Source organism: Paroedura picta, chromosome 3 (genome assembly GCF_049243985.1).
Source record: "Paroedura picta isolate Pp20150507F chromosome 3, Ppicta_v3.0, whole genome shotgun sequence".
Lineage (NCBI taxonomy): Eukaryota > Metazoa > Chordata > Lepidosauria > Squamata > Gekkonidae > Paroedura > Paroedura picta.
The window spans coordinates 60,282,997-60,307,758 of record NC_135371.1 but is presented as its reverse complement, the minus strand read 5'-3'; the positions used below and the strand labels follow the sequence as shown (position 1 = coordinate 60,307,758).

The 24,762-nt window shown below is 44.5% G+C and overlaps 1 protein-coding gene across 3 annotated transcripts in view; it reads left to right on the top strand.

Moving 5' to 3' along the window:
• HEMK1 (HemK methyltransferase 1, mitochondrial release factors N(5)-glutamine) overlaps positions 1 to 24,762 on the top strand; it is a 65,325-nt gene that overhangs the window by 20,155 nt on the left and 20,408 nt on the right. For 2 of the 3 annotated variants that reach the window (XR_013229090.1, XM_077325938.1), the window contains exons 5-6: positions 16,284 to 16,427; positions 23,757 to 23,821. Coding sequence is in view for 2 of the 3 variants with exons in the window: in XM_077325938.1 (XP_077182053.1) it covers positions 16,284 to 16,427; positions 23,757 to 23,821 (209 nt within the window). In the remaining variant the exon portion in view is untranslated. The remainder of the gene's footprint in view (positions 1 to 16,283; positions 16,428 to 23,756; positions 23,822 to 24,762) is intronic. The other variant, XM_077325939.1, reaches the window with a different exon arrangement.

Genomic DNA, 24,762 nt, shown 5'->3' with positions numbered 1-24,762 from the left:
CAGGCCCTGTCCGGGATAAAAACTTGGAGGGACCAATCAGGAGCCGCGAAGCATCCCTGCTCCTTTCCCAACCCCGGGGACCATTGGCATTCGCCCCAGACGACCTCGCCGCCTGCCTTCTCCCGCCGCCCTGATGCTGCGGGAGGCGCAAAGCGCCTCCCAATCTGCTCCCCCCACTTCGCCCGCATCCTGGGAGCCGCCGCCGACATTAGCTCCGGCCCTCTCGCTCGCGCCGCTCCCCGCCCACCCCGATGCCCAGCAGGTCCCGACAGACGAGTGGCCGCAGGAACAACGTCGCCGCCCACCTTCTCCCACCACCCTGATGTTGCGCGCATCCCGAGCCGGCCCCCCACTTCACCCGCGAGCTGCAGCCGCCATCACTCACTCCGACCCTCTCGCCCGCGCTGCTCCCTGCCCCGACGCCCAGGAGGGCCCTGCGGCCGCGCCTGTCGCCGTCATGTCATCAGCGACCGCAGGCACAAACATGCCGCCTCGCCACCGCACCACGCGCCTGGACGCCGCCTGCCCAGCCACTGCAAAACATGGCGCCTCCCGGCCGCGCCCCCGGCCCTGTGCCAGCCGGCCGCCACCACCCACCCCGCTCGCACCGACCAACACCCTCGCCAGCCGCCCTTGCCGCTCCTGCCATCGACGACGCCCGCACCAGCCTCCAGGTAGGACCGCCACCGGCTGGCATGCTCCTCCACCCGTTGGGTCCGCCCGCTTAGCCCACACAGGCAATGCTACCAACTGCCCACCTTCCCTAGCGTCCGCTGTATTTGCACTGCAGCGGGCTTATTTTCTAGTTTAGAAATAATATTTTAATGGTGTAGACTAAAGGTGAGTATTCCAGAGCCCAAGTGAGTCTATTCTCATTCTTAGGTGATTTGTCTTTAAATAGGGAATCCCTAGGAGTAGTCAGAGCTCTATAAAAAGATCTATGAATGATCTTATCTGGATAGCCACGATCCTTAAGGTCTCTTTTAAGGGTGTTGGCAACTGACAAGAATTCTGTTTTTGAGGAGCTATTCCTTCTTCATCTTAAAAATTGTCCAAATGGAAGGTTCTTCTTGATGTGTTGGGGATGATAAGATTGGTAAGAAAGTAAAGAATTGCAATCTGTAGGCTTTCTAAACAGAGACACCTGTAATCTACCTATATTATTGAAAGATACTAAAGTATCTAAAAAGGAAACACTATTACTACTATATGTTCCCTCAAATTTGATAGAAGGGTGTAAGCTATTAGTCCACTCAAAGAATCCAGAAATACAAGCCTCATCATTGAACACTAGAAAAATGTCATCAATATAGCGCCCCATAAAGATTATATTAGAGTAATAAGGGTTGCTATCAGAATTTGAAAGGTACTCTTTTCAAAGTGTGCCATATACAGAATGGCTACAGTGGATGCCACTGAGCTACCCATACTACCCACTCCCACCAGAGGTGACATGACTCTGTCACCCCCCCCTCCCATGCCAGAAACAGCCCTGCGCATAGTCCACTGGGCCAGGAACCAGGCTGGGGCAGGAATCTGCTGCTCTGTCACTCCTGCCACCCCATGCCAAGGCAGTTAAGTTAAAATTACAGTACTTACTTCTCTGGACTCCAGTCACTGCCATGTGCGATAAGCCATGGCCAACAAGGATTTTTATGACCAGGACTCCTTCCCTTTCTACCCCCCTGCAGGCCCATCATTGACCATTTTGGGGAGGGGGCAAGTCAATACAACCATATGTAACCATAGGGGAGAGTTGGGTATTGATAATTACCGCCACCAAATTGTTTTGATTGTATTAATTGTATCGGCTTTTAATGGTTTTATATTTTTAATGTAAACTGCCATGAGAGTGGCAGTCTATAAATTTAAAATTAAATATCATATCACCTGATACATTTTAAAATATCTTAAAATTAACTCCCATCCAATCAGTGAAATCCTTTTGAGACCATGAAGAAACCCCAGGGTTTCAGGAAACCCCTGTTGAGAAAGCCTGGATGGGGGGCGGGGATTGAAGTTTAAGTTCAGTCCAACTCCCTCTTGACCACTCGCTGCTCTACATGGTCTCTCAGTCTTGGTGTGCAGGAGAAAGTGTGCAGAGAGGAAGACCTAATATGCTATATAGGTTGACTCAATAAAAGAAGAAGTGGCCTTCTGTTTGCAAGATCTGAGCAAAGCAATAACTACAGGACATCTTGGAGATCGTTTGTTCATAGGGTTGCTTCCCAGAGCCTTATCTTCCAGCTCCCTTGTTATACTTCCACCCTCCTGGTCTTGTGATCTATTTGTGGGTCCCTATCCACATTTTGAGAACTGCTAGTTTAGGATACTCCAAAGAATTCAGGAAATAAACATCAAACCGAGAAAACCCAGTTCGAATTCAGGACGTGTTCCAAACCCAGTAGCTCTATTGAACTGGTTTGGAATGCCGAGGGGCAAGCCCCCTGGGGTCCTTAAGACTCCAAAATTGCAGGCATCTCTAACTGACTGTCCTCTGAGTTTTCTGTCTCTGCTGTATGCTTAGGGAAAGAAGCAGCCAAGATCCAGGATTCGGGGCCTATTCTTGTCCTGCAAACTGTAAGAGGGTTTTTTTTTTGGGGGGGGGGTGTCTGGTTTTGGTGACACAGGTACCTCTGTATTGTTAGACTGTACATGGGACATCCACACAAGTTTTCTGCAACTTACTGGAACCCACTTGCTAAAGAGAAGTGAAGCTGTTTAGTCTATGGTATCATCTGCCTATCTGGGTGTTGATTCAACTAATGCAAGTTGATTCAACTAATGCAAGCCAGAAAAGGCCAAACACATTTTTTGCTATTTTTCAAGTATCTGAAGTGGTTGAGCAGGATTTTTTGAGACTGTGAGATGGCTGCTGTTAAAGTGCATTTTATGGGCTCTCATTCCCTTTAAATCCCTTCAAAGTGACCTCTCAGCTTGAAGAAGGCATTTAAAGGAACTGCAAGCTTTTCAAGTGCTTATGGAATCCACTTGCACCACTGCTGCAGTTTGCAAGCTCCCTTTAAAGTTTAAATGCCTTTTCCCCCCATTGAAAATAACAAAGGATGGGGCACATTCTTTGGGGACCCATAGAATTGGACCCCCTGGAATTGAGGAGAGTCACCACAGCAGCTTATGCTGCAAGTTTTATGCCTCTACTACTCAAAAAACCAGCCTCAGATACCACTGGATTTATTCACCGTTATAACCTGTGGGGACCATTGACTTTTATATATATGGTTCCCATAGACTACATGACGTTGAAAAATTTGGCATTCCTGAATATTTACGAAATCCATATACCATGCTTAGTATTGGGGTTTGGGAATATTGGAAAACACCAATATCTTTATGGTTCATTGTAACAAAACCTGAAAAAATACTATGGTTGGATGTGTGTGTAATTATTGTTTGTTTGCACATCCTATGTTCAGACTTGGGCAAGTGGGTTTTATTGTGGAAGGGTTGATTTGATTAGATCTCTAAATTCAGCCTCAAAAATAATTGCTTGCCCGGTGTATGTATTATGGCAAAGCACTTTTAAAAATAGCAGATGGGTTTATTTTAAGCTTTGCACATCAGTTAGTTTAAAAACTCAGAGTCTTGCTGAATTGATTGCTAGACTTGGTTTTGGTGACCCTTCATGGTATAAAAATCTCAAAATAAAATCTAAAAAAATTGTAATGTGGCACCTTTTCTTTAGCCCTATCTGTTTGCAGAAGTCTTCGACAAGCGGCTAGGCTAGTTGTATAAAGTTAAGCAGTGCAGTATGGTGCTGGGAGGGACTGTGGTTCAGTGGTAGAGGATGTGCTTAACATGCAGCCAGTCCCAGGTTCAGTCCCTGGGATCTCCAGTTGAGAGGCTTGGATAGCTGGTGATGTCAAAGACCTCCATCTGAGACACTGGAGAGCTACTGCTTGTCTGAGTAGACTGCCTGTGTGTGTTTGTTTAATGCACAGCCTGGCCATAAGAGGGCAGCCCTGCTTTAAGCTAAGAGAATGCTGTTTGCGTTGATTTCCAAGAATTATTTTTCTAGTATTAATATGCTTCCTGGTGCCTCCATTTCCCCTTACCCCTCCTTATTTGACACTTCTCTTTTTACAAAAGTTAATGTGAACTTGGCAAAATATAGGTTTGTTTTTATTTTCAGAAATCATCCCACCTTTTCTTCTAGGAATTTCTTGTGCCTGATCTCTCATTTCTTTGAAGAATTCCTGGACAGCCTCCCTTGATAAATTTATCAGCCTCTTTGGGCAGGTTTATATATTACAAGCAGGCTACAGCTATTCCATTGTAAACAAATCAAAATCTTCTGAACACAAACATTTTTGAATTTGAATGCAAACTCATGCAAAAACATATAGGAGAGATGATACCTTGGTAACAAGCTCCCAGAATTGACATTCTGTGGAAAATGTATTCCATACTGGAAACTTTTTCCTTCCAGGAATGTATCTTCTAGTAAAGGCCGTTGCTATGCTTGTAGAACAAAGGGGCAAATATTAACAAATATGAAGTTTCATTTGGTATTCTGGCTGAGGAGATACTGCTGTCCAACTTTGTGCCAAAAACTGAATGGTTTACCAATCAAGTTTAGTAGTCCCATGCAGAAGTAGATTCTCTCAGAGGTGGACTACAGTGCCAGTCTACTTATTCCCTCCCATTTGTTTTCTATGCTTTTATCCTTTGTTTGTTTTTTTGCTGCTAACCAAAACTGTTCTCCTGTGGGTAACTAACTGCTTTTAGCAAGTAAATATGCCTCATTTACCTTCTGTCATTCCGGTAAAACATTGCTTATACTAACGATAATCAAACAATCTTCTATGTATGGTTCAGTCTCTGTTCCAGTAGTATATATCTGAGCAAAACCTTTGAAATGGTTGTCGCTGCTCTTCCAAGGCAGGAAAAAGATGAACTTAATTTTTAAATGCTGTTACCTAATCACAAGCTCTAGGAAGAAGACTCTGAAATCCCCAAATTGCTTCTGTATTCTATGCCAATGACTCAGACTGTCTAGTATGTGGGTTATGCTCCTAGTGACTAGTAACATGCTTTGTTAAGTAGTTGTTTGTACTGTAATATTCCTGTAGGTAGAACAGTTATTCACTGAGCCAGTGACTCATGGAATATAGATAGAACTAGGTCAGATTTGTAAGTTGTATCTTCAGGGTTTTAGTTTGACACGTGGAAAAAAAACTGAGCAACACAATAACAGATGTCTTCATCTTCCAAAATCTGTTGCAAAGGCTATTCTTCACTAGCTGCATCAAGGGGCTACAGAGCAATGCAAAACCAAGAAAGGAAACCGAAACCCAATCTGAACCCAATCTGAACCCAATCAGGAACCCAAAAGTTGAGCTGCAAAACAATATTAAAAATTCATTACAAATCTTTATTAAACAAAGTGCACTGATACAATGTATTAAAAACAAAGTTAAAGGAAACACATATCTAACTGCACATGACAGAATAGACCAAACACATTTCAACCCCCAGGGGTCTTCCTCAGTCATCAAATTATTGTGTGAAATGCTCTTTTGTACAAGATCAAAATCTAAAGGCTTGTTGGATAGCAACAAAGAAGAAGAGTTGGTTCTTATATGCCACTTTTCTCTACCTGAAGGAGCCTCAAAGCGGCTTATCCTTCTCTCCACAACAGACGCCCTGTGGGGTGGGTGAGGCTGAGAAAGCACTGATATCACTGCCCGGTCAGAACAGTTTTATCAGTGCCATGGCGAGCCCAAGGCCACCCAGCTGGTTGCATATGGGGGAGTGCAGAATTGAATCCAGCATGCCAGATTAGATGTCCACACTCCTAACCACAATACCAAACTGGCTCTCAAAGAAAAATCCTGAAAAAAGAAATGTTTAAGACATGTTAGAATGAGCATATATTTTTAAAGGGATGTCTACTTTAATATATATATTTATTTATATATATTTGATTTAAATAAACATGGTGGTAACTTACTGTTAGGTGTAGCTCTAACTAGTGTTTGTAAGGTATCTGATTTAGAATCCACCTTCTAAAATATGTATTATCTGGGGCCACCACTCTGTAAAGAAGATGGAAATAAAATTATAGGCATTTTTAACTTTTTAATTGTATATTTCAAAAAGAATATTTCCACACATACCTCAGCTTTTGCCTAACTCTACATCAAATGTGCATTTCCATCTGTGCCAGAAAAAGCTTTGTCATTGCAAGGGGAGGGGGGTTTTTATGCCTACCTGCTAGGCTGATGCAATATGGCTGTTATTGCATCAGCAATTTTCTATGGACTAGGGTCGAAGTCTAGTGAAGGAATGTGAGTGTGGTTGGGGGAGAGCATTTCACACAATAATTTGACCACTGAGGAAGACCCTTGGGGGTCAAAACATGTTTGAACTATTCTGTCATCTGCAGTTACATCCTAGATGGGCCACATAGCCACAGTAGAGCTCTTGTTGCAGCATTTAATTTAACATTTGTCCTTTGTTAATCTCTTAATTTCCCAAGCATATGCTTTGTGTCCCCCATGGGTGTTTAATAAGTACTGATTACATGAAGTTGAGATTTTGCGCCCATATATATTCCACTCCAGTAAATATGTGTGGCCATGTTGAAAGCAGACTGTGAGGTAGCTGTTAACAGGCTTCATTGTTCCTGAAAGAACTTAATTAGCAATGAAATCTTAAAACAGAATTACATCCTTCTAAAACCAGTAGGCTTAGATATACACCAGTCTGCTTAGGACTGCACTAAGTGCCTGTGCATGGATCTAGTGGTTCAAATTCAGGCTTTAAAAAAAAGAAAGAAAAGCCGAATGAGGTTCAAATGGTAAAAGGAGAAGGGCTAGACCATCCATGAGAGAAGCAGTGAAAGACTTCTGCAATATACTCTGTTAGGCAATATAATTTCTTCAGGAAGTATAGTGAAAATTATGTTCAGTAATGGATTAGGTAAACAAGTGCATCCTTAATTTTGATAGCAGCACTTGGATAATTTTCGCATAATAGCCCTGACCCAGTTAGTTGGGACTGGTTTCAGTGTGACTTCATATAAGCTAGATTCAGGGCCAATGAATTATTGAAGGCTTTCATGGCCAGAGTCAACTGGCTGTTGGGTTTTCCAGGCTGTGGGGCCGTCGTCTGGTAATTTTAGTGTCTGTGAGCCCACCTGGAACAGCTGCTGAGAGCAGTGCAGGGGCACTGGACACAGCAAGATGGGAATCTCTGTGCCAAGCTGTTGCCAAAATACTTGGGCATGGAGAGATTCCCATCTTGCCGTGCCCTACCTCTGAAGATGCCAGCCACAGTTACTGGCGAAATGTCAGGGTCTAAAATTACAAGACTGCGGACACATAGCCTAGAAAACCCACAACAGCCATTTCCTGCATTTCATTATAGCAAATATCCAGGCTCATGAAGCATTGTTTTGCTCATTATTTCATAGAGCTTCATTCTATAATGCAGAATGACTGCCAGTCAGCATACAGAGGATACAATCTCTGTTAAATAACTGGTTGCCATCACATACCCATATCCTAGTTCTCAGGAGCTGACTCAAGACAGGTTTTTGCTTAAGTGTAATGAGAGCTTTCTTCCTTATGCCCAATGTCTTCTAAGTTTAGAGTCTGGTTTAAGAACAGTGCTAGGGGAAGGGAACAGACTGTGTGAAGGTAAGACATTTTATTGTGCTTGCCAGTGATTAACTGCTTTGGATTCTATGTTGGTCCTTGAAATTTCTGGGAGCACTGAAAACTGTCTGTAAATCCTTACCACTTAGTGGCTGTAATATTTGTGAAGAGCCCTCCTGGGCAGAGCATGTCTGGCTACTCATTCCTGTGTCCGGCCTCTGTTTCTGGCTTTACACGCTCTGCGGGCAAATCAGGGCATGCCCAGCAAAGCTGGGTGGACCCAGATTAGGCCAACCCCCAAAAGGTGGTGGCGCTGCACTCCCACATCTTCGCACCTAGAAACAACCTGGCCACTGAGGCAAACCCACCTGCAAAGCCTCCCCTTGTGGACTGCCATTGCCCCGGCAGCCCCTAACTCTAATTGAGACCACCCCAACAAAGTCAATCTCTGCATGCTCCCTCACCCTTCATGCTGCCACCCTGCGAGCACCAACAACCCATGCCACCGCTTCCACACCTCTTCTGCGCTGCCAGACACATGCCCGTGGTCCGTACCAGCACTCTGCACCGCTGCTCTGAGCTTTTTTGATGTGCTGCGGCATCCCAGCACCAGAGATTCCACCCACCCACCCGCCACCATCAAGGAAGAGGTTCCTGAGCCATCCCCAGGGCTTGCCAGCCGCTTACCAGCCAGCGGGGGCCAGGATACCCATGGGGGAGCCGGGGATGCAGCCGGGGTGCCCCCCAACCTTCTTCTCCCTGGTCCACCACTGCTTTCCCCCCATGGCGATGCCACCAATAAACGTGGCCCACTGGGGACTTTTCCCCTGCTGGGGCACAGGCACCCACTGGGAACTCCAGCCATCCCTCGCCCCTCCATGGGTAGCTTGCTGAGTTCACTGCTGGGTTCGCCGGCTAACTGCGCAGTGGTGCTGGGGACAGGGAAGCCACCTGGGGAAGGCAGGGAGCTCCCCGACCATCCCCACGAGCCTCCCTATCTCCGGCACCAGTTTTCCATCCCTAAGTCCTCGCTGCTGCCGCGGAGGGAAATGGCTACCCCGGGGACTCTTCCAGTACAGCAACAGGGCACCACCGCTGACTCCAACCCTCCACCCACCCTTTGAGGGCCCACCACAGCCTCTCCTGCCCTTTCCTTCCCAGCCCTGGATGAGGCTTCTTTCCTCTAACGCCCATTGTATTCACGGATACAATGGGCTTCTATGCTAGTAATAATATATTGTCATAGATTGGGGTGTGTATTCAGATATGGCCAGTTCATATATATCCAAGAAAGCTTTATCAGTCTCCCCACCTACCCCTGATATAGCCTGGTATCTGAATTATATTTGGGATTCCTGTAATACCAATAGTTGGATCTCAAATATTTCAGGAACATTTGGGAATATCCAGGGCTGGCATTTTAAGGCACCCATTTCTGTTTTTCTTCCATTTAACAGCTTTCAAGGGCCAACAGGTGGGAGTTGGGATGTAGGCAGGCAGGTAAAACTTCCAGTTTGGAAAAAAGATGTCAGAAAAAATTCGGGTGGGGAGAATCCAGATTTTTCCATTTTTTTTCCACTGGCCCTTCACATTTCTGTAGTTACTGCTGCCCAATTTCCTTCCTTCCTTCCTTATACCATGCTCCCATGCATTAAACATAGGGGTAAGTACAGTTCAACAACTTCAACAATACTGTAGTAACAATAGTCTCAGCAATCAATAACAACAATTTCAACAGCATTTCAATACAAAAATTCCAACGTCAGTGGTGATAACGTTGTCAACAATGGTTCCATAGGTTGATATATGTTTGGGAGCTGTTCATGGGGAGGAGTTTCTGGGGGGCCCAGCAGGAGTTGTTGATTTAGTTGACCCCAACAAATGCCTGGCGGAAGAGCTCCATTTTGCAGGCCCTATGGAACTGTGGTAACTCAGGTAGGACTCTGATCTCTTCAGGGAACTCATTCCACCAGGAGGGGGCTTCAGTTATATTAAGGTCGCAAACCAACTGACAAATTACCTTGAAGAATCTTCAGTCCTAGACCCATCCCAGTCAGGTTTCCGGCCTGGCCGTGGGGTAGACACAGCGCTAGTCGCCCTGACGGACAACCTCCGTCGCCAGTTGGACCGAGGTGGGTTGGCACTGCTGATATTACTAAACCTCTCAGCAGCATTCGACACAGTCGATCATGAGCTTCTAGCTCACCGCCTCATCGATGCCGTCTGAAGCTCAATCCTTCAAAGACGGAGGTCCTGTGGCTGAGTAGGAAGGGCCCATGTGAGGAAACACGTCTGCCTGCCCTGGATGATGTGCAGCTCTTTACGGCTTACTCCGCCAGGAATCTAGGCGTGATTCTGGATGCTTCCCTCACAATGGAAGCCCAGATCACAAAGGTAGCGCGGCTGGCATTCTACTATCTCTGCCAAGCCAATCTACTAGTGCCCTACCTGGCCCCGGAATACCTAGCCACAGTGATCCATGCGACGGTCACCTCTAGACTGGACTTTTGTAACTTGCTCTACGCAGGCCTGCCCTTAGCCTTGGCCTGGAAACTACAGCTGGTTCAAAATGCAGCAGCCAGGATCCTTACAGCAACACCGTGGAGGCCCATTCTCCACCAACTGCAATGGTTGCCAGTTGAATTCCAGATCAGACTAAAGGTTCTGGTAATTACCTTCAAGGCCATACGCGGTCAGGGTCCAGTGTACCTGAGGGATCGCCTCCCCGCCTGTGCCCCCAAAAGAGCTCTGTGCTCTCCCCCTACCAACCAGCTAAGGGTCCCTGGCCCTAAGGCCAGCGCATTCTCTGTTCTGGCTCCCACCTGGTGGAACTAGCTCCCAGAGGAGATCAGGGCCCTGACGGAGCTTAAACAGTTCCACAGGGCCTGCAAAAAGGAGCTCTTCCGCCAGGCATTTGGTTGAGACCAGACGTAATCAACAACGATTGAAGGGCCCCTGCTCCCCCCTGCCCCCCCTCAGAATTCCACCAATGCTCTGGACCTGTTTGCAATGTTGCACTGTTGTATTGTTTATATTGTTTATACTGTTATATTGTTATATGGTTACAACTATTAGTATTAGTATTGTAAGGTATTCACTTGTTTATAGACTGTTTTATGTATTGTTCTTTGTTCCTATGTAAACCGCCCTGAGCCTCCGGGGAGGGCGGTATATAAATATATAATAAATAAAATAAAGGTGAGGTTAGGGAAGTCCTACTAATCAGAGCAAGCAACCCTAGAAAGCTAGGTCTCATGGAAGATTTTCTCAGAACAGTATGCCAACAAGAAGAAGAGTTGGTTCTTATATGCTGCTTTTCTCTACCAAAAGGAGGCTCAAAGCAGCTTACAATTGCCTTCCCTTTCCTCTCCCCACAACAGACACCCTGTGAGGTGGGTGAGGCTGAGAGAGCCCTGATATCACTGCTCGGTCAGAACACTTTTATCAGTGCCGTGGCGAGCCCAAGGTCACCCAGCTGGCTGCATGTGGGGGAATGCAGAATCGAACCAGGCATGCCAGATTAGAAGTCCATACTCCTAACCACTACACCAAACTGGCTCTCTAATTCTTGTCCTCAGTCCATTTCTCTCTATAACGGTTTTTGATAACTGTTTTTAATTATGCTAATATTTCAAAAGAAATATGATTTCTGTGACTTTAAAAATCTTGACAAAGTCTCCCAAGAGAAGCTTGGTTACCTAACTACTTGCCAAAACTGCACCTTCCTGAACGATGCCATACCTCACAGCTCTCAATTGGGACACAAGCTATATAATCCATGAACCACTATTCTGTACCTGAGCTATAGATCATGTGTTCTCTTTGTGAATTATTGGATTCCTCTGCAATGCAGCAGCAGATGAAAAGGTTACTTGAAGTGGCAGAGGCAGCTTCTGACAAAGCATTGTCAGCATTTCCTTTCGGTAGCTGTATGTTTCGAAATGAGACTTCTCTATTAACGTCATAGTCTTACAGTTCCACTATGCCCACACTGAGCCTTTGTAGCTCTGTTATTGCTCCATTTTGTAGAGAGCCAGCATGGTATGGTAGTTAAGAATGGCAGACTCTTATATGAAGAACCGGATTTGATTCCCTGTTCCTTAGCATTCAGCCAGAAGAGAAGTTGGCTTTTGTACCCCCACTTTTGACTACACCACCCAGGGTGACCTTGGGCTAGTCATCATAGTTCTCTTATAGTTCTTCTTGCAAAGAACTTCTGTTAGCATTCTCTCAACCTACCTCACTGGGTGTCTGTTGTGGGGAGAAGAAGGGAAAGGTGTATGTAATCCACTTTGGGACTCTTTAGGCTGGTGAAACATATAAAATCAACTCTTCTATGGATTTCAGAGAAGGTGCTGGAACGCCTTCATGAGTCCTTATTTCTTCTGTAGCAGTTGGTTGAGGAGCAGAATTGGCAAGGCAGAATGAGAGGGTGAAAAGTCCTTATAAAAGTTGATTCTGTGAATTAATTTACGTGTAGCTAAACCTTTCTATTTGAAACTGTTTCCTTGTTAAATTTGCCAACTATACTATCATGTCAGAGACATGATAGCATGTTAACTTGGAATACTTCCCTGCTGGGGTGATTTTACTAGAACAAATCCCACATTTAAAAAGAAAATATAAATTGCTCCTTCATGTGAGTTACATATATGGAACAGAATCAGAGATTGGTTATACATCAGAAGGAATAAAGGTTTGATGGTTCTATATTTGTGACAATGACCAACTTGGGTAAATAATGGGAATTTCACTGCCCCAGCTCCCATGCGAGGGCACAAATCGAGGGCGGATGAGGTGCACCAGGCCAAACGCTCCTCCATGTGGGTGCAGGAAGAGGTGAGGCTACCTGCCACAACTGAAGCTCCAGCCTGCAGCCTGGCAGGAAACCTCCAGTGCATACACAGTCATTGGCACAAGTCCTTAAACTGTGCTAACATTTAGCATAATCCTTGTTTTTCCCCCTTGTAAATCCAATTAACCATTACTCCTACATAAATATTTTGAAATGAGCCCTCCTGTGCCCCATCTATTAATATTTTTTACCTGTTTGCAACATCCGTACTGTTTCCACAGCAACTGGACGTAATGCGACAAATACATTTATGATAGGGAATAAGTGGAAGGGATAGATAAGTTTCCCTCCAGGCTTCTGTAGCCTGTGCTACTCTGTTCCACTTTCCAGTTGCTCAGTTTTAAGAAGAGCAGGTGGACAGGCAAACAGGATTCTTTGCTGTTATAGCCTCTGATATGAATTGCCTTTCCTGCAATTTCCGTACAGTGCTGCCACCAAGATCATTAATAATTGCTGAAGTGGCATATCATCTCATGCTTCCATACTTACAAATACTCATTTAATCCTTTGATGTGTTTTTCAAACATATGTCTTCACAATAAAAGGTTTAGCAGAAGCCTTAAATATAAACAAAACTGTTGTGTAACGTTTGGTGAATATTTGTAGATACCCCTTCATTTAGAAACAGAGACTCATGGTAGCAATTCATCTTCCTAATATCAGTATTTTGGAAATTCTAATTTTATAAACATAGCTTTCAACTTCAAAGATGGAAAGTCCATGGACAGCACTTTCTGGCATAGTAGCCTTGTGTTTTTCCAGAACTGACCCCCTCCCTCCACAGTGAACCTTATAGCACTCGATCCATATCAGTCTGGCTTCCGCCCTGGCCACAGGGTGGAGACGGTTTTGGTCGCCCTGCTGGATGACCTCTGTCACCAGTTGGATAGAGGCGGGTCAGCCGTGTTGGTCCTTTTAGACCTATCGGCGGCCTTTGACATCGTGGACCATGAACTGTTGGTCCATCGCCTGGCTGGTACGGGGATAGGGGGCACAGCCTTGTGCTGGATACGCTCCTTCCTCCAGAACCGGTCCCAGAGGGTTGCTGTGGGGGAAGAGCTCTCGCGGCCCTATAGACTCCCTTGTGGGGTCCCTCAGGGTGCGGTCCTCTCCCCCACATTGTTTAACATCTTTATGCGCCCTCTGGCCCAGCTGGTACGGAGCTTTGGGCTGGGTTGCCATCAGTACGCTGATGACACCCAGCTCTATCTCCTAATGGATGGTCACCCGAACTCCCCCCCAGAACCATTTGCCAGATGTTTGGAAGCAGTGTCTGAATGGTTCGAGCAGAGTCGCCTGAAACTCAACCCCTCCAAGACGGAGGTCCTGTGGCTGGGGGGAAGGGGGCGGGAACAGGCAGCACGTTTACCCACCCTAGCAGGGGTGCAACTTACCATCATGCCCCAAGCTAGGAATTTGAGCGTGACCATTGATGGCTCCCTATGGAGGCTCAGGTCAAGAGAGTAGCGGGACAGGCATTTTTCTACCTTCGCCAGGCCCGGCTACTAGCGCCCTACCTGTCCCCTGACCACTTGGCCACAGTGATCCATGCGACAGTCACCTCCAGAATAGATTTCTGTAACTCGCTCTACGCAGGCCTACCCTTGTCCCTGACCCGGAAACTACAGCTGGTGCAAAATGCAGCTGCGAGGGTCCTCACTGGAACATCTTGGAGGGCCCACATCCAGCCGGTGCTGAGGTAGCTGCATTGGCTGCCAATTGCTGCCCGGATCCGGTTCAAGGTTTTGGTTTTAACCTTCAAGGCCATACGCGGGTTGGGACCCGCATACCTGAGGGACCGCCTACCGCTCTATGCCCCCCTCAGGGCCTTACGCTCTGCGGGTGAGAACCTGTTGGTCATCCCCGGCCTGAAGGAAGCGCGCCTAGCCTCGACCAGGGCCAGGGCTTTTTCAGTCCTGGCCCCTACCTGGTGGAATGAGCTCCCGGGTGATCTGTGGGCCCTGTGGGATTTGTCAGCTTTCCGCAGGGCCTGTAAAACGGAGCTCTTCCACCAGGTCTATGGTTGAGGCTGGGGTCAGCGAATCAGGGACATCGCTCCCCCCCTAGGAGTTGGAGTGTACGCTACTCCCCTATCCTTTCCTCTTCACCTCTTTAATAATTGGGGGATGGATGGGATTTTTAGCCGCCATGTTAGTAGATTGATGTTTTAATGGGAATTTTAATGGGATTAGTTGTTGTGACCTGCCTCCAGCCTGTCGGGAGAGGCGGGAAATAAATCTAATAATAATAATAGGGAGTCTATTTTAACTTATCTTTCTTTTCTCAGTGCCACTGTCTACTGACCTGTTCTGTGAGCATTTAGTTAATGCAGAAATGCTCAGTGATTTCTGTGATGAACAGTAAATTGTGAATGTAACCTGGTCTGAGACCCTTGCATGACAGGGAATTTATACAGAATTTTTCAATTGAGAGAGCCAGTTAGGAGTAACAGTTCAAAGTGGGCAGTTAAGAACAATGGGAAAGAATGTGATTGAAAGGTCTTAAATTTATTTTAAGTTGTAATTGAAAAAGAATTTTTATAAAATGATGTATCGTGGTATATGACTCCAGAAAAATTGGGTAAGATATATTAAAAATATCTTGAAACAATGCTGAAAATCTGAGCAACACAGAGGGACTTCTTATCATATGTGGTGGACTTGCAAAAAAGCCAAAGAAAATTGGGTACTGATACTAATGCATAAGATTTTAATGATTGAATTACAGATGAGACCAGTAGCCTCTGTCTTGGGACTTACAGACAAATTGAAAATGTTCATGTTTTTGTATATGATACAAAACCAGGAGCGAGACTATTTTATGATCAAAAGTGGAAAATTTCAAGAATTCTTTCAGCAAAAATTATTGAAAATTGTGGACTTGCAGAAATGGCTGAGCTTACTTCCTTGGTTACAGAAAAGACGATAACTTCATCCATTATGAGTTGACTTTTTCCAAGAAAGTGGGGAAAAAAGGGGTTGATGACTTGTGATTTTACAATATGAGGGGAAAGAAACTTTTAAAATTGAAGTTGACAATAACAGTAAAGTTAGAAATGTAAAAAGAAAATGGAAAGTTTTTTTCCCAACAACTTGTAATAATAATCAACTTTCTTGTAGAAATTTGAAATAAGTGTTATTGGTTTCTGTGACTGAGAAATTAGAAAATCTAACTGATTTCCTATTTTATCTTGAACTTTTTAATGCTGTTTTTCTTTTTTTTCCTTTTCTGATCCTTCATTTTCTTCTTTGTAAAACTTCAATAAAATTATTGAAAAAATTCAATAAGTGCTGAAGGTGAAATAAGAGAGTAAACATTCATCTTACGTCCAGGCCAGATCCCAACTATATATTAAATATAAACTTTAAAAAAATTAACACTAAATAGCAGTAAGCAATATAAGCAAAAAAAAAAAAAAAGCCTTCTGGGGTCCACCCCCTCCCCCCAAGCACATGCTTTTTTTGCTTAATGGTTAATCCTGGACTGCTGGTAAGGAATAACTCATTGCTACTAGTTTTTGTTTTGTTTTATCCAAAATCTTTTGTATTTTCTGGAACCTGATCAGACAAAGTCAGAGATTTTACAAGGGCTTTTCCCTCCCATCAAGATCCATAGAATCCTTTCTTTGGGAATATTTACATAGTTCTCTTATTAGGGTTCTTGATTAAAGTAAATTTATTCATGTCCTGTTTGGTATGTGCAGTACCTTGTTCTAGATTGTAAGCCATTAAAAGTAAGCCACCTTCTGAGTGTTCTAGCATGGAGCTCATATCATATTTACCTATCACAGAACTTGTCTTCCCTCCTAGGAACTAGTTTCCCTTGTTGTGAATGATAAGTACAAGAAGAAATTGTCTTCAGAATATTTCAAGGATTCTATTGGACCTGTGATTTTGGAGATTGGCTGTGGATCAGGAGCCATTGCATTAAGTCTCCTGAGAAAGCTGCCCCAGGTGAGCCAAGTTAGTGAAGCTATTATGTGTCTGAAAATAGAGATAACTGCACTAGAAAATGAGCTACTACTTCTAAGAATTTGTGATGTGAGGCCTGATAGAAAAGATCAAATAGTATATTTGCTTTTCACATGTGAATTTGTAATTAATAACTTGATTTTAACTTCAAAGTGATGACTAACTCAGCAGGATGTTGGTAGAATTGCAATAGGTAGATCCTATTGGGTTGGGAAATACTCTGTATGATGTTGACGTGGCTTTCTGTAAAGAGAATATGTCAGAGATTCTCAAGTTTGTTGAAGTGCAACTGACTTCTAAACCTAACTGTACTTTTCAAAACCCATTTGTGCTGTAACTCAACCTGACATTCCCACTCCCCAACATAAAATACAAGACTGCTAAATAAGTTTATATTCCTTCATGTTTACATGTTTGTGTTTAAGTTTGTGTGTTTTCTTTGTTTTAACTTTTTATAGAATCTGGAATTTAAGTGCTGTTTTAATATTTTGATTGTTTTACACTTTGGGGCCCCAAGATGGGTGGAAAGACAGCTATTGTTCTAAACAAATAATGATAACCACTGTCACACCCCCGCTGCTGCCTCCCGGCTCCCCGGGGTTGCTGGAGCAACCAGGGGCAACAGCCCAGCCAGATCTGAGTGATGAGATGGACCCGGGGGAGGGATGTTCCCGGCAGCTGGCAGATAACAGACCTCAACAGGAGTCTAACTCAGACTCAGATTCAGAGGAAGTGGCTGTACGTCTCAGACGAAGCCAAAGGGTGGGGCTGACAGAACGCAGAAGGAGCCGGAAATTGCAGGCGAGCTTTCAGAAGCGATGGGGTTCAGCTGGACTCACGCAGGGAGAGGAGGGCTGAGTCACCCTGCAAGTGCAGCTCATTAGATGGGCTGCATTTAGGGAGACAGAAACAGCTAGCCAGTGTAGAAGCAATTTATGCGACTACCCCCTGGACCGGCTCTGCTATCGCAACCTGCTGCTTACTCTTTGACCCCCTGGCTTCGGACCTGATGACGGCTTTTGGTAAAGTGCTTTGGCTTGGTTGACTCTCGGATTTTCTGGACTCAGACCTTTGGACTGTTTGACTACTCTTTGCCTTGCTCTACGTTGTCCTTATTAACTCCCAGTGACTTGGACTGAACTTTATCTCCATCTGGGCTGGCCGCCCAGACCTAACCGAGGCAGCTGCTACCGGGTGCAGCCAGCTAGGGCAGCATAACCACGATGGGGTAGTTACTGACCTGGAGCCAGACATCCTGGAATGTGAAGTCAAAGGGGACTTAGGAAGTCTGAGCAACAATAAAGCTAGTGGTGGTGACAGCATTCCAATTGAACTATTCAAAATCTTAAAAGATGATGCAGTAAAAGTGCTACACTCAATATGCCAGCAAATTTGGAAAATTCAACAATGGGATTGGAAAAGGACTGGAAAAGGTCAGTTTACATTCCAATCCCAAAGAAGGGCAATGCCAAAGAATGTTCAAACTACCGCACCATTGCACTCATTTCTCATGCTAGCAAAGTTATGCTCAAAATCCTACAAGCTAGGCTCCAGCAATATGTGGACTGAGAACTTCCAGAAGTACAGGCAGGATTTCAAAGAGGAACTAGAGATCAAATTGCCAACATACGCTGGATCATGGATAAAGCTAGAGAGTTCCAGAAGAACATCTACTTCTGCTTCATTGACTATGCTAAAGCCTTTGATTGTGTGGAGCACAACAAATTGTGGCAAGTTCTTAAAGAGCTGGGAATACCAGAGCATCTTAATTGTCTCTTGAGAAACCTATATGCAAGTCAAGAAGCAACAGTGAGAACCGGGCATGGAATCACTGGTTCAGAATTGAGAAAGGAGTTCGACAAGGATGTATACTGTCGCCTTGCCTATTTAACTTGTATGCGGAGCACATCATGAGAAAGGTGGGATTAGAAGAGTCACAAATTGGGATCAAGATTGCAGGGAGAAATATCAACAACCTCAGATATGCAGATGATACCACTCTAATGGCAGAAAGTGAAGAGAAACTAAAGAGCCTTTTGATGCGGGTGAAGGAAGAGGGTACAAAAGTTGGCTTGAAACTCAACAAGAAAACGAAGATCATGACATCCGGCCCTCTCAATTCCTGGCAAATAGATGGGGAAGAAATGGAGATAGTGACAGATTTTATTTTCCTGGGCTCCAAGATCACTGTAGATGGGGACTGTAGCAAAGAAATTAAAAGATGCTTGCACCTGGGGAGGAAAGTTATGGCAAATCTAGACAGCATCCTAAAAAGCAGAGACATCACCCTGCCAACAAAAGTGCGTTTAGTCAAGGCTATGGTATTCCCAGTTGCAATGTATGGCTGTGAAAGTTGGACCATAAGGAAGGCTGAGTGGCAAAGAATTGAGGATTTTGAACTCTGGTGCTGGAGAAGACTCTTACGAGTCCCTTGGACTGCAAGGCGAACAAACCGGTCAGTGCTACAGGAGATCAGCCCTGCCTGCTCCTTAGAAGGCCAGATCCTGAAGATGAAACTCAAATACTTTGGCCACCTCATGAGAAGGAAAGGCTCCCTGGAGAAGAGCCTAATGCTGGGAGCGATTGAGGGGAAAAGAAGGGGACGACAGAGAATGAGGTGGCTGGATGGAGTCATTGAAGCAGTAGGTGCAATCTTAAATGGACTCCAGGGAATGGTAAAAGACAGGAAGGCCTGGAGGATCATTGTCCATGGGGTCGCGATGGGTCAGACACGACTAACAACAACAACAATCCGTTATAACATTACTGTGCAACAGACTGTATTTCATGGCCTTTTTCTAAATTATGTAGAAAAACTACACTTGCAACGCAGCCTCCCAGAGTCTCCTCTCCCAGCTCACTCTGTTCCTTCTTGCATCACTATGCACCTGCAATAAAGTGGCCATCCGTTTTGGAGTTATGATTCACTACAGAAAAAGTTGGGTAGTTGTTATAGTTTCTACATGCTCAGATTGCACCACTGCTAGGATGCATCTTCAGAGTCCAATGCTGTTATTTAATTTGTTGTGATTTGATGATGCAATTAGTCTACTTTGGTATTTTCATTGTGATTTCTTCATCCTTTATCCTGTGGTGCATCAGGATTGGGTAAGCATTATACACTAGGGATCATATGAGGAAAGTTAAAGGTGATATTGGGATAATACGTTGAGCATTTCATAATCTCTGTTAAAAACTACCACACAAGTTTTCTAGGGATTTGTGCCCTGGGAATCTGTTGACTCCATGCCCAAAGCAGGAACAAGCTGGCCTACAAAGTATGTTGATCTTTTAAGAACTCATCTTTGCAGACACACCTTGGTTACTGTAATATAGATTTTCCCCTATCAAACCGTGTCATGTGCATCATAATGTCAGTCAGTCAGTAACCTTTTATTGGCATAAAATATGTATAAGACATATAAAAATAGGGCTTAAAATTTCAACAAAATAATAAAATAGGCCATGGGGTTACATAACCAAACAGATCTTAAAATGATTAAATAAACTATAAAAGATAAAATACAAGTTAGGCAGCATATTATAAAAGCATCTTAGTTAAAACTCTGGCAACTAAAATGGTTACCTCTGGGTCTTTGTCAGAGAGCAGAAATTGCAAGGTCATAGATTTACTTACAGAAGGCTTGTTTCCCAGCAAAGCAACAAAGCTGTCATCCCGACTCTGCTCATATAAGGGGCAAACCGTGTCATGTGCATCATAATGTAATGCCTATAGTGTATAACCTCATTAAGTAGAGATATTATATGATAATGGTTAAGAGCGTAAAACCATAAGCCAAAATTTCACCTCCCCACAAATGTCTTAGACAAATTAATATATTCCTACCTCAGTCCTTCATCTGCAATATAGAGATTATAATACTGATATCTTTAAATAGGCCAGGGTCCTATTAAATAAAAGAGTAAGGCCACCTGGGGAGGAGTTAGGGCGGGCCCTGTCCAGGATAAAAACTCAGAGGGCCCAATCAGGAGCCGCGAAGCGGCTCCTGATTGGGCCCTCCGAGTGTCCATCCAGGGCCAAGCAGCCAATGGGGAGGCGCGCAAAGTGCCTTCCTAATGGCCCCTCACCAGGACAGACCAAAATTCCATTCACCCAGCCCAGTCTGGCTGCCAGTCTGCTCCTGACCACCAAAGGGAGAGGAGGTCAGTAAGGCTGCCAAGGGGGATGAGAACAGAGACTTGGCCAGGCTGTGCCAGCCCTTTTCGCCCCAAGGCTGTCCTGACTGTCATGTCCAACTGCAAATGGCCTCAGAACCCTGACAGAGCGGCCAGGAGGCTGCAGAGTGCTCCCCCTCCCCCCTTCAGGCCTGCTGCGAGGGAACCTCTGACAGGCCCTGACTGAGGGGAGGAGGCCTTTCCAAGAGCAACGCAGGGGAGACTGAGGGCCTTCCTTTTGAGGGGGGGGACTTTCCCCTTCTGCCTAACAGTTGCCTGACAGGGAGGCTACAGAAAAGCCCCTTCTCACTTAAAATACTGCTCTGGCCGGGGGTTAGACACAGCCAAGCCATGTGTCTTTCTTCTTTGCAACTCTCTGCAGATTTGAGGCCACTGCACAGCGTTATTCTGCAGAGGAAGCTGGCTCTTTTGTCTCCTGTTTCATCTGCACAACAACCCTGTGCAGTAGGCCTCAAGTCTTTCAATTCAACAACAACCTGTGTGGGAAGCCTTAAATGTTTCTTCTCTACCACAACCCTGTCCAAAGTAGCCCTTTCTGCCTGGGGAGCTGATCTTTATACTCTGCAGGTGAGCTGTAATTCCAGGAGCTCTCCAGGCCACACATGTAGGTTGGCTACCCCTGGGTTGGAAATATTCCTGGAGGTTTGGAGGTGGGACTTCAAAATTGTACAATGCCTCAGAGTCCAGCCTTCAAAGGAGCCATTTTTGCCTGCAGTTGGTAGGGAGTGGTGCAGGAGTGTCCCTCCTAGCCTATGGATTATGGCCAGCCCTTATCAGCAACTGTTTGTATTCTGGGGCGCAGACAGGCAGACCAGCATCAGTCCTGTGAGTCTGGAAAGTGCAGGAAGATCTAAACAAATATTTACAGCCTGAAACTAAATAGAGAACAAGTAAATGTCTGGAGATACATCGTCACTGAAATAGTAACTGGCAAATAACCTTGGCCTAGCAAATAAAAAAAACAGTATTAAAAACCTTACTAAGGTCAAGACTGCTGTGCACAGACAGTCTTCCTCTTAGGGTTGCCAGCTTCCCTGTGAGGCTCGCTACCCCACCTCCCTCATGGGGAGTCTGCTATGGGGAGAGAAGGGGAAGACGATTGGAAAATGCTTTGAGACACCTGAGGCCTGCTGGGTCACTGCGGCCCATTCCCAGTTCTCTCAGATCTCTCACAACCCTACATACCTCACAGGTTGACTATTGTGGAGAGACAAATGGAAAAGGTGTTTGTAAACCGCTTTGAGACTCCTTTGAGTAGTAAGCAATAGGGTACAAAAATCCGTTCTTCTAAGGAGCAACCATGAAAGAAACATGTGGGCACATAACATTTTACCAACAGTGAAAATATGGGAGACAGAAGGAACAGGGTGGACACCTGTGTATTGTGACTACCCCATGTGTATTAGGGCAGAGGGGCATTTCAGTGAATGTGGCCTAATTCACACAAGAAGGGAAATGACGCAGAAATGGGGGGGATTGGTTGCCATGTAATCTTCCCCTAAGAAGAGTCTCCAGTCTGATTTTCCCTTCACATATCTGAGGACATGGCTCTGGAAAGCTCATCTGTAACCACTATGCCACAATTCCCAAAGGTCTGTCCTCTCCCACACTCAACGAACACTCCACACCACAGGTTCTTGACACCCATATCTCCACACCCATGGCCTCATTTGCCACCATGCCACCACAACCTCCCACACAACACACATGACAACCCCATGCCCTTACAGACCGGACAACTCCTCCCCTTCCTCTTCCCACTGCCAAGCTCTAGCGCCCGTTGTATTCTTGGAGACAACGGGCTTTGCCCCTAGTACTACAAGATTGTGTATGGATAATGTATATAAATATCTTTGCACACTGTAAATAGGCTGTATAAATAGTAAGAATAATTATTTTCATGACTACTTGAGGATGACTTATGAGGGAAGAATTCCCTCTCCCTTCCCCACCAGTTCGGGCTTCAATTCCTCCCCCCCCCCACTGGTTCATTTGGTCTTTCCCCCCTCCTATTGTGTACTTCAGTCCTCATCAACACATAATATTTGTGAGGAAAGATAAGAGGCAAGTAGGGGAACCAAACCAAAGCCAAATTTAGCCTCCTCTTCTCACATGCTCCTACTGGCCATTGCCATGTATTTCCACCTAGTATGTGGGGTTGCTATGGCAATCCTTTATGGTGCCACGGGGGTTTCTTTTTTTTTTTTACATATATGGATTTCACTGGTGCCTCTGGTTACTCCATTTGAATTCCTTTTTAAAACAATTTGGATTTTTCTGCCAACCTGGAGGTTGTCTCAGGTTTACAGAATTATAAACTGGAGCTGGGGCTGGTCCCATTTTATAGATTAAAATATCCAAAGACATGTCACCCTTGTCTATTAGCAATAACGATTCCACTTGAGGTCTGACATTTGGAAAATAATAAAATTCAGCAGAAACAAGTCACTATTGAAGATCAAATGATGTCCTGTGAAAAGAGGTGTTGCAAGTGAATGTATCTGCTGGAGCCAAAACTGAAAGGCTTTTATGCAAACATCAGCTTTTGGGATCTCTGATTTATAAGGATTTGTACCAGAATAAAATATGTTAGTCTCTCAGGTGCCACTGTGGGCTCCTGATTTTGTTTAACTACTTATGTATTTTTTTTTAATGAGCTTCCACACATGAGCTCCCTACAGATTTTTTTACAGCACAGGCTATGGTAGTCGTTAATTTTCTATATGCTCTTGAGTATTTATAATATTATTAGCAGGTCAGAAAATGTAACAAACCCCATATAATGTGAGGGGAGATGTGTCAAACCACAATGAAAATGTTGCAAGATAACAATTCTTCCTGGAAAGAAGTATATGATTTTTTTACAAGATTACAATTGTTGAAAGTTAGATTTCTTTTCCAGTGCACTATTGATGTTTACTTCAGTTGCTCAGGTGGGAGATGAATGGGAAGGCGACTGTAAGCCGCTTTGAGCCTCCTTCGGGTAGGGAAAAGCGGCATATAAGAACCAACTCTTCTTCTTCTTCTTCTTCTTCTCTTGGCACCAGTGTCCAGTTATAACCTGCTCAAAAATGTGTACATATGCATTTATATAGTGCTACTTGTCTTTTTCAGAGCCGGGTAGTTGCTATAGACAAATTAGAAGCTGCTGTGAATCTCACAAAGGAGAATGCTGAAAGGTAAGATCACCTATGATGCAACAGTGACAGGAAAAGTTATTTCTCTGCTAACATTTCATAAATTAATTCTTACCAATCTGATTGTTGAAGGAATCTTCTCCTCTACTAACTTCTAAATCTGAGCCTTTATCAACTCAGGAACAAAAAATTAGGGATGATACTTTTGCAAAGATTTTTGCTGATAAAATATTACAAGTACACACTGAACTGAATACTGGGTTTAACTTAGATCAGTTGAGGGGAATGTATAATGCATCATCTGGTCTATTTATGGACCATTGTGACCCAATTGCCAGTGTGGATGCGGAGGGGACCCTGGAATTTGTGAACGCTGGTGACTAAAACCTTTGATGCCTATTAGGCATGTACAGCTAAAAAAAAAATACGGTTTTTTTCAGCTCCAGATATCAGGGAGCCAAAAACATTCAGTATTATCAGTATCCCAGAATCGAAATAACAGTTTGGTGTTTGGATCTGAGTTGTTGTTGTTGTTGTTTTGAAACAATGGGATATATTTGGCTCCATTATTCCCTATGGAGAATCTTTCTGGAAGAGGAGCTGTTTCTAAAGCTACTGGGTGCCTGTTGGTGATGAATGACACAGGGAATGGTAAAGACATTTGACACTACCGGGCCAATTGTAAAGAAGTAAGCAATTCAGTTAGAGACCTACCTACGGTGCCCTTCTGCTGCCACCATACCTCTTAGCACCTCTCCCCCAGTAGTCCCACAGCCTACTCACATTGGAAACCACTGTATTATCATATTATTAATGTTTAATGTGCAGTGTTAATAATTGTGCTTTATTTCAGTTTTGTTCCAGATTTGTACTTTGTCAAATTTCCATAGTCCTTATTGCTTATTGGTTGTCCCATCATATCAGTTTATTGAATTACACTGTGAAATCCCCCCTGGATCTGTTTAGTTTTTTGATTGAGTAAT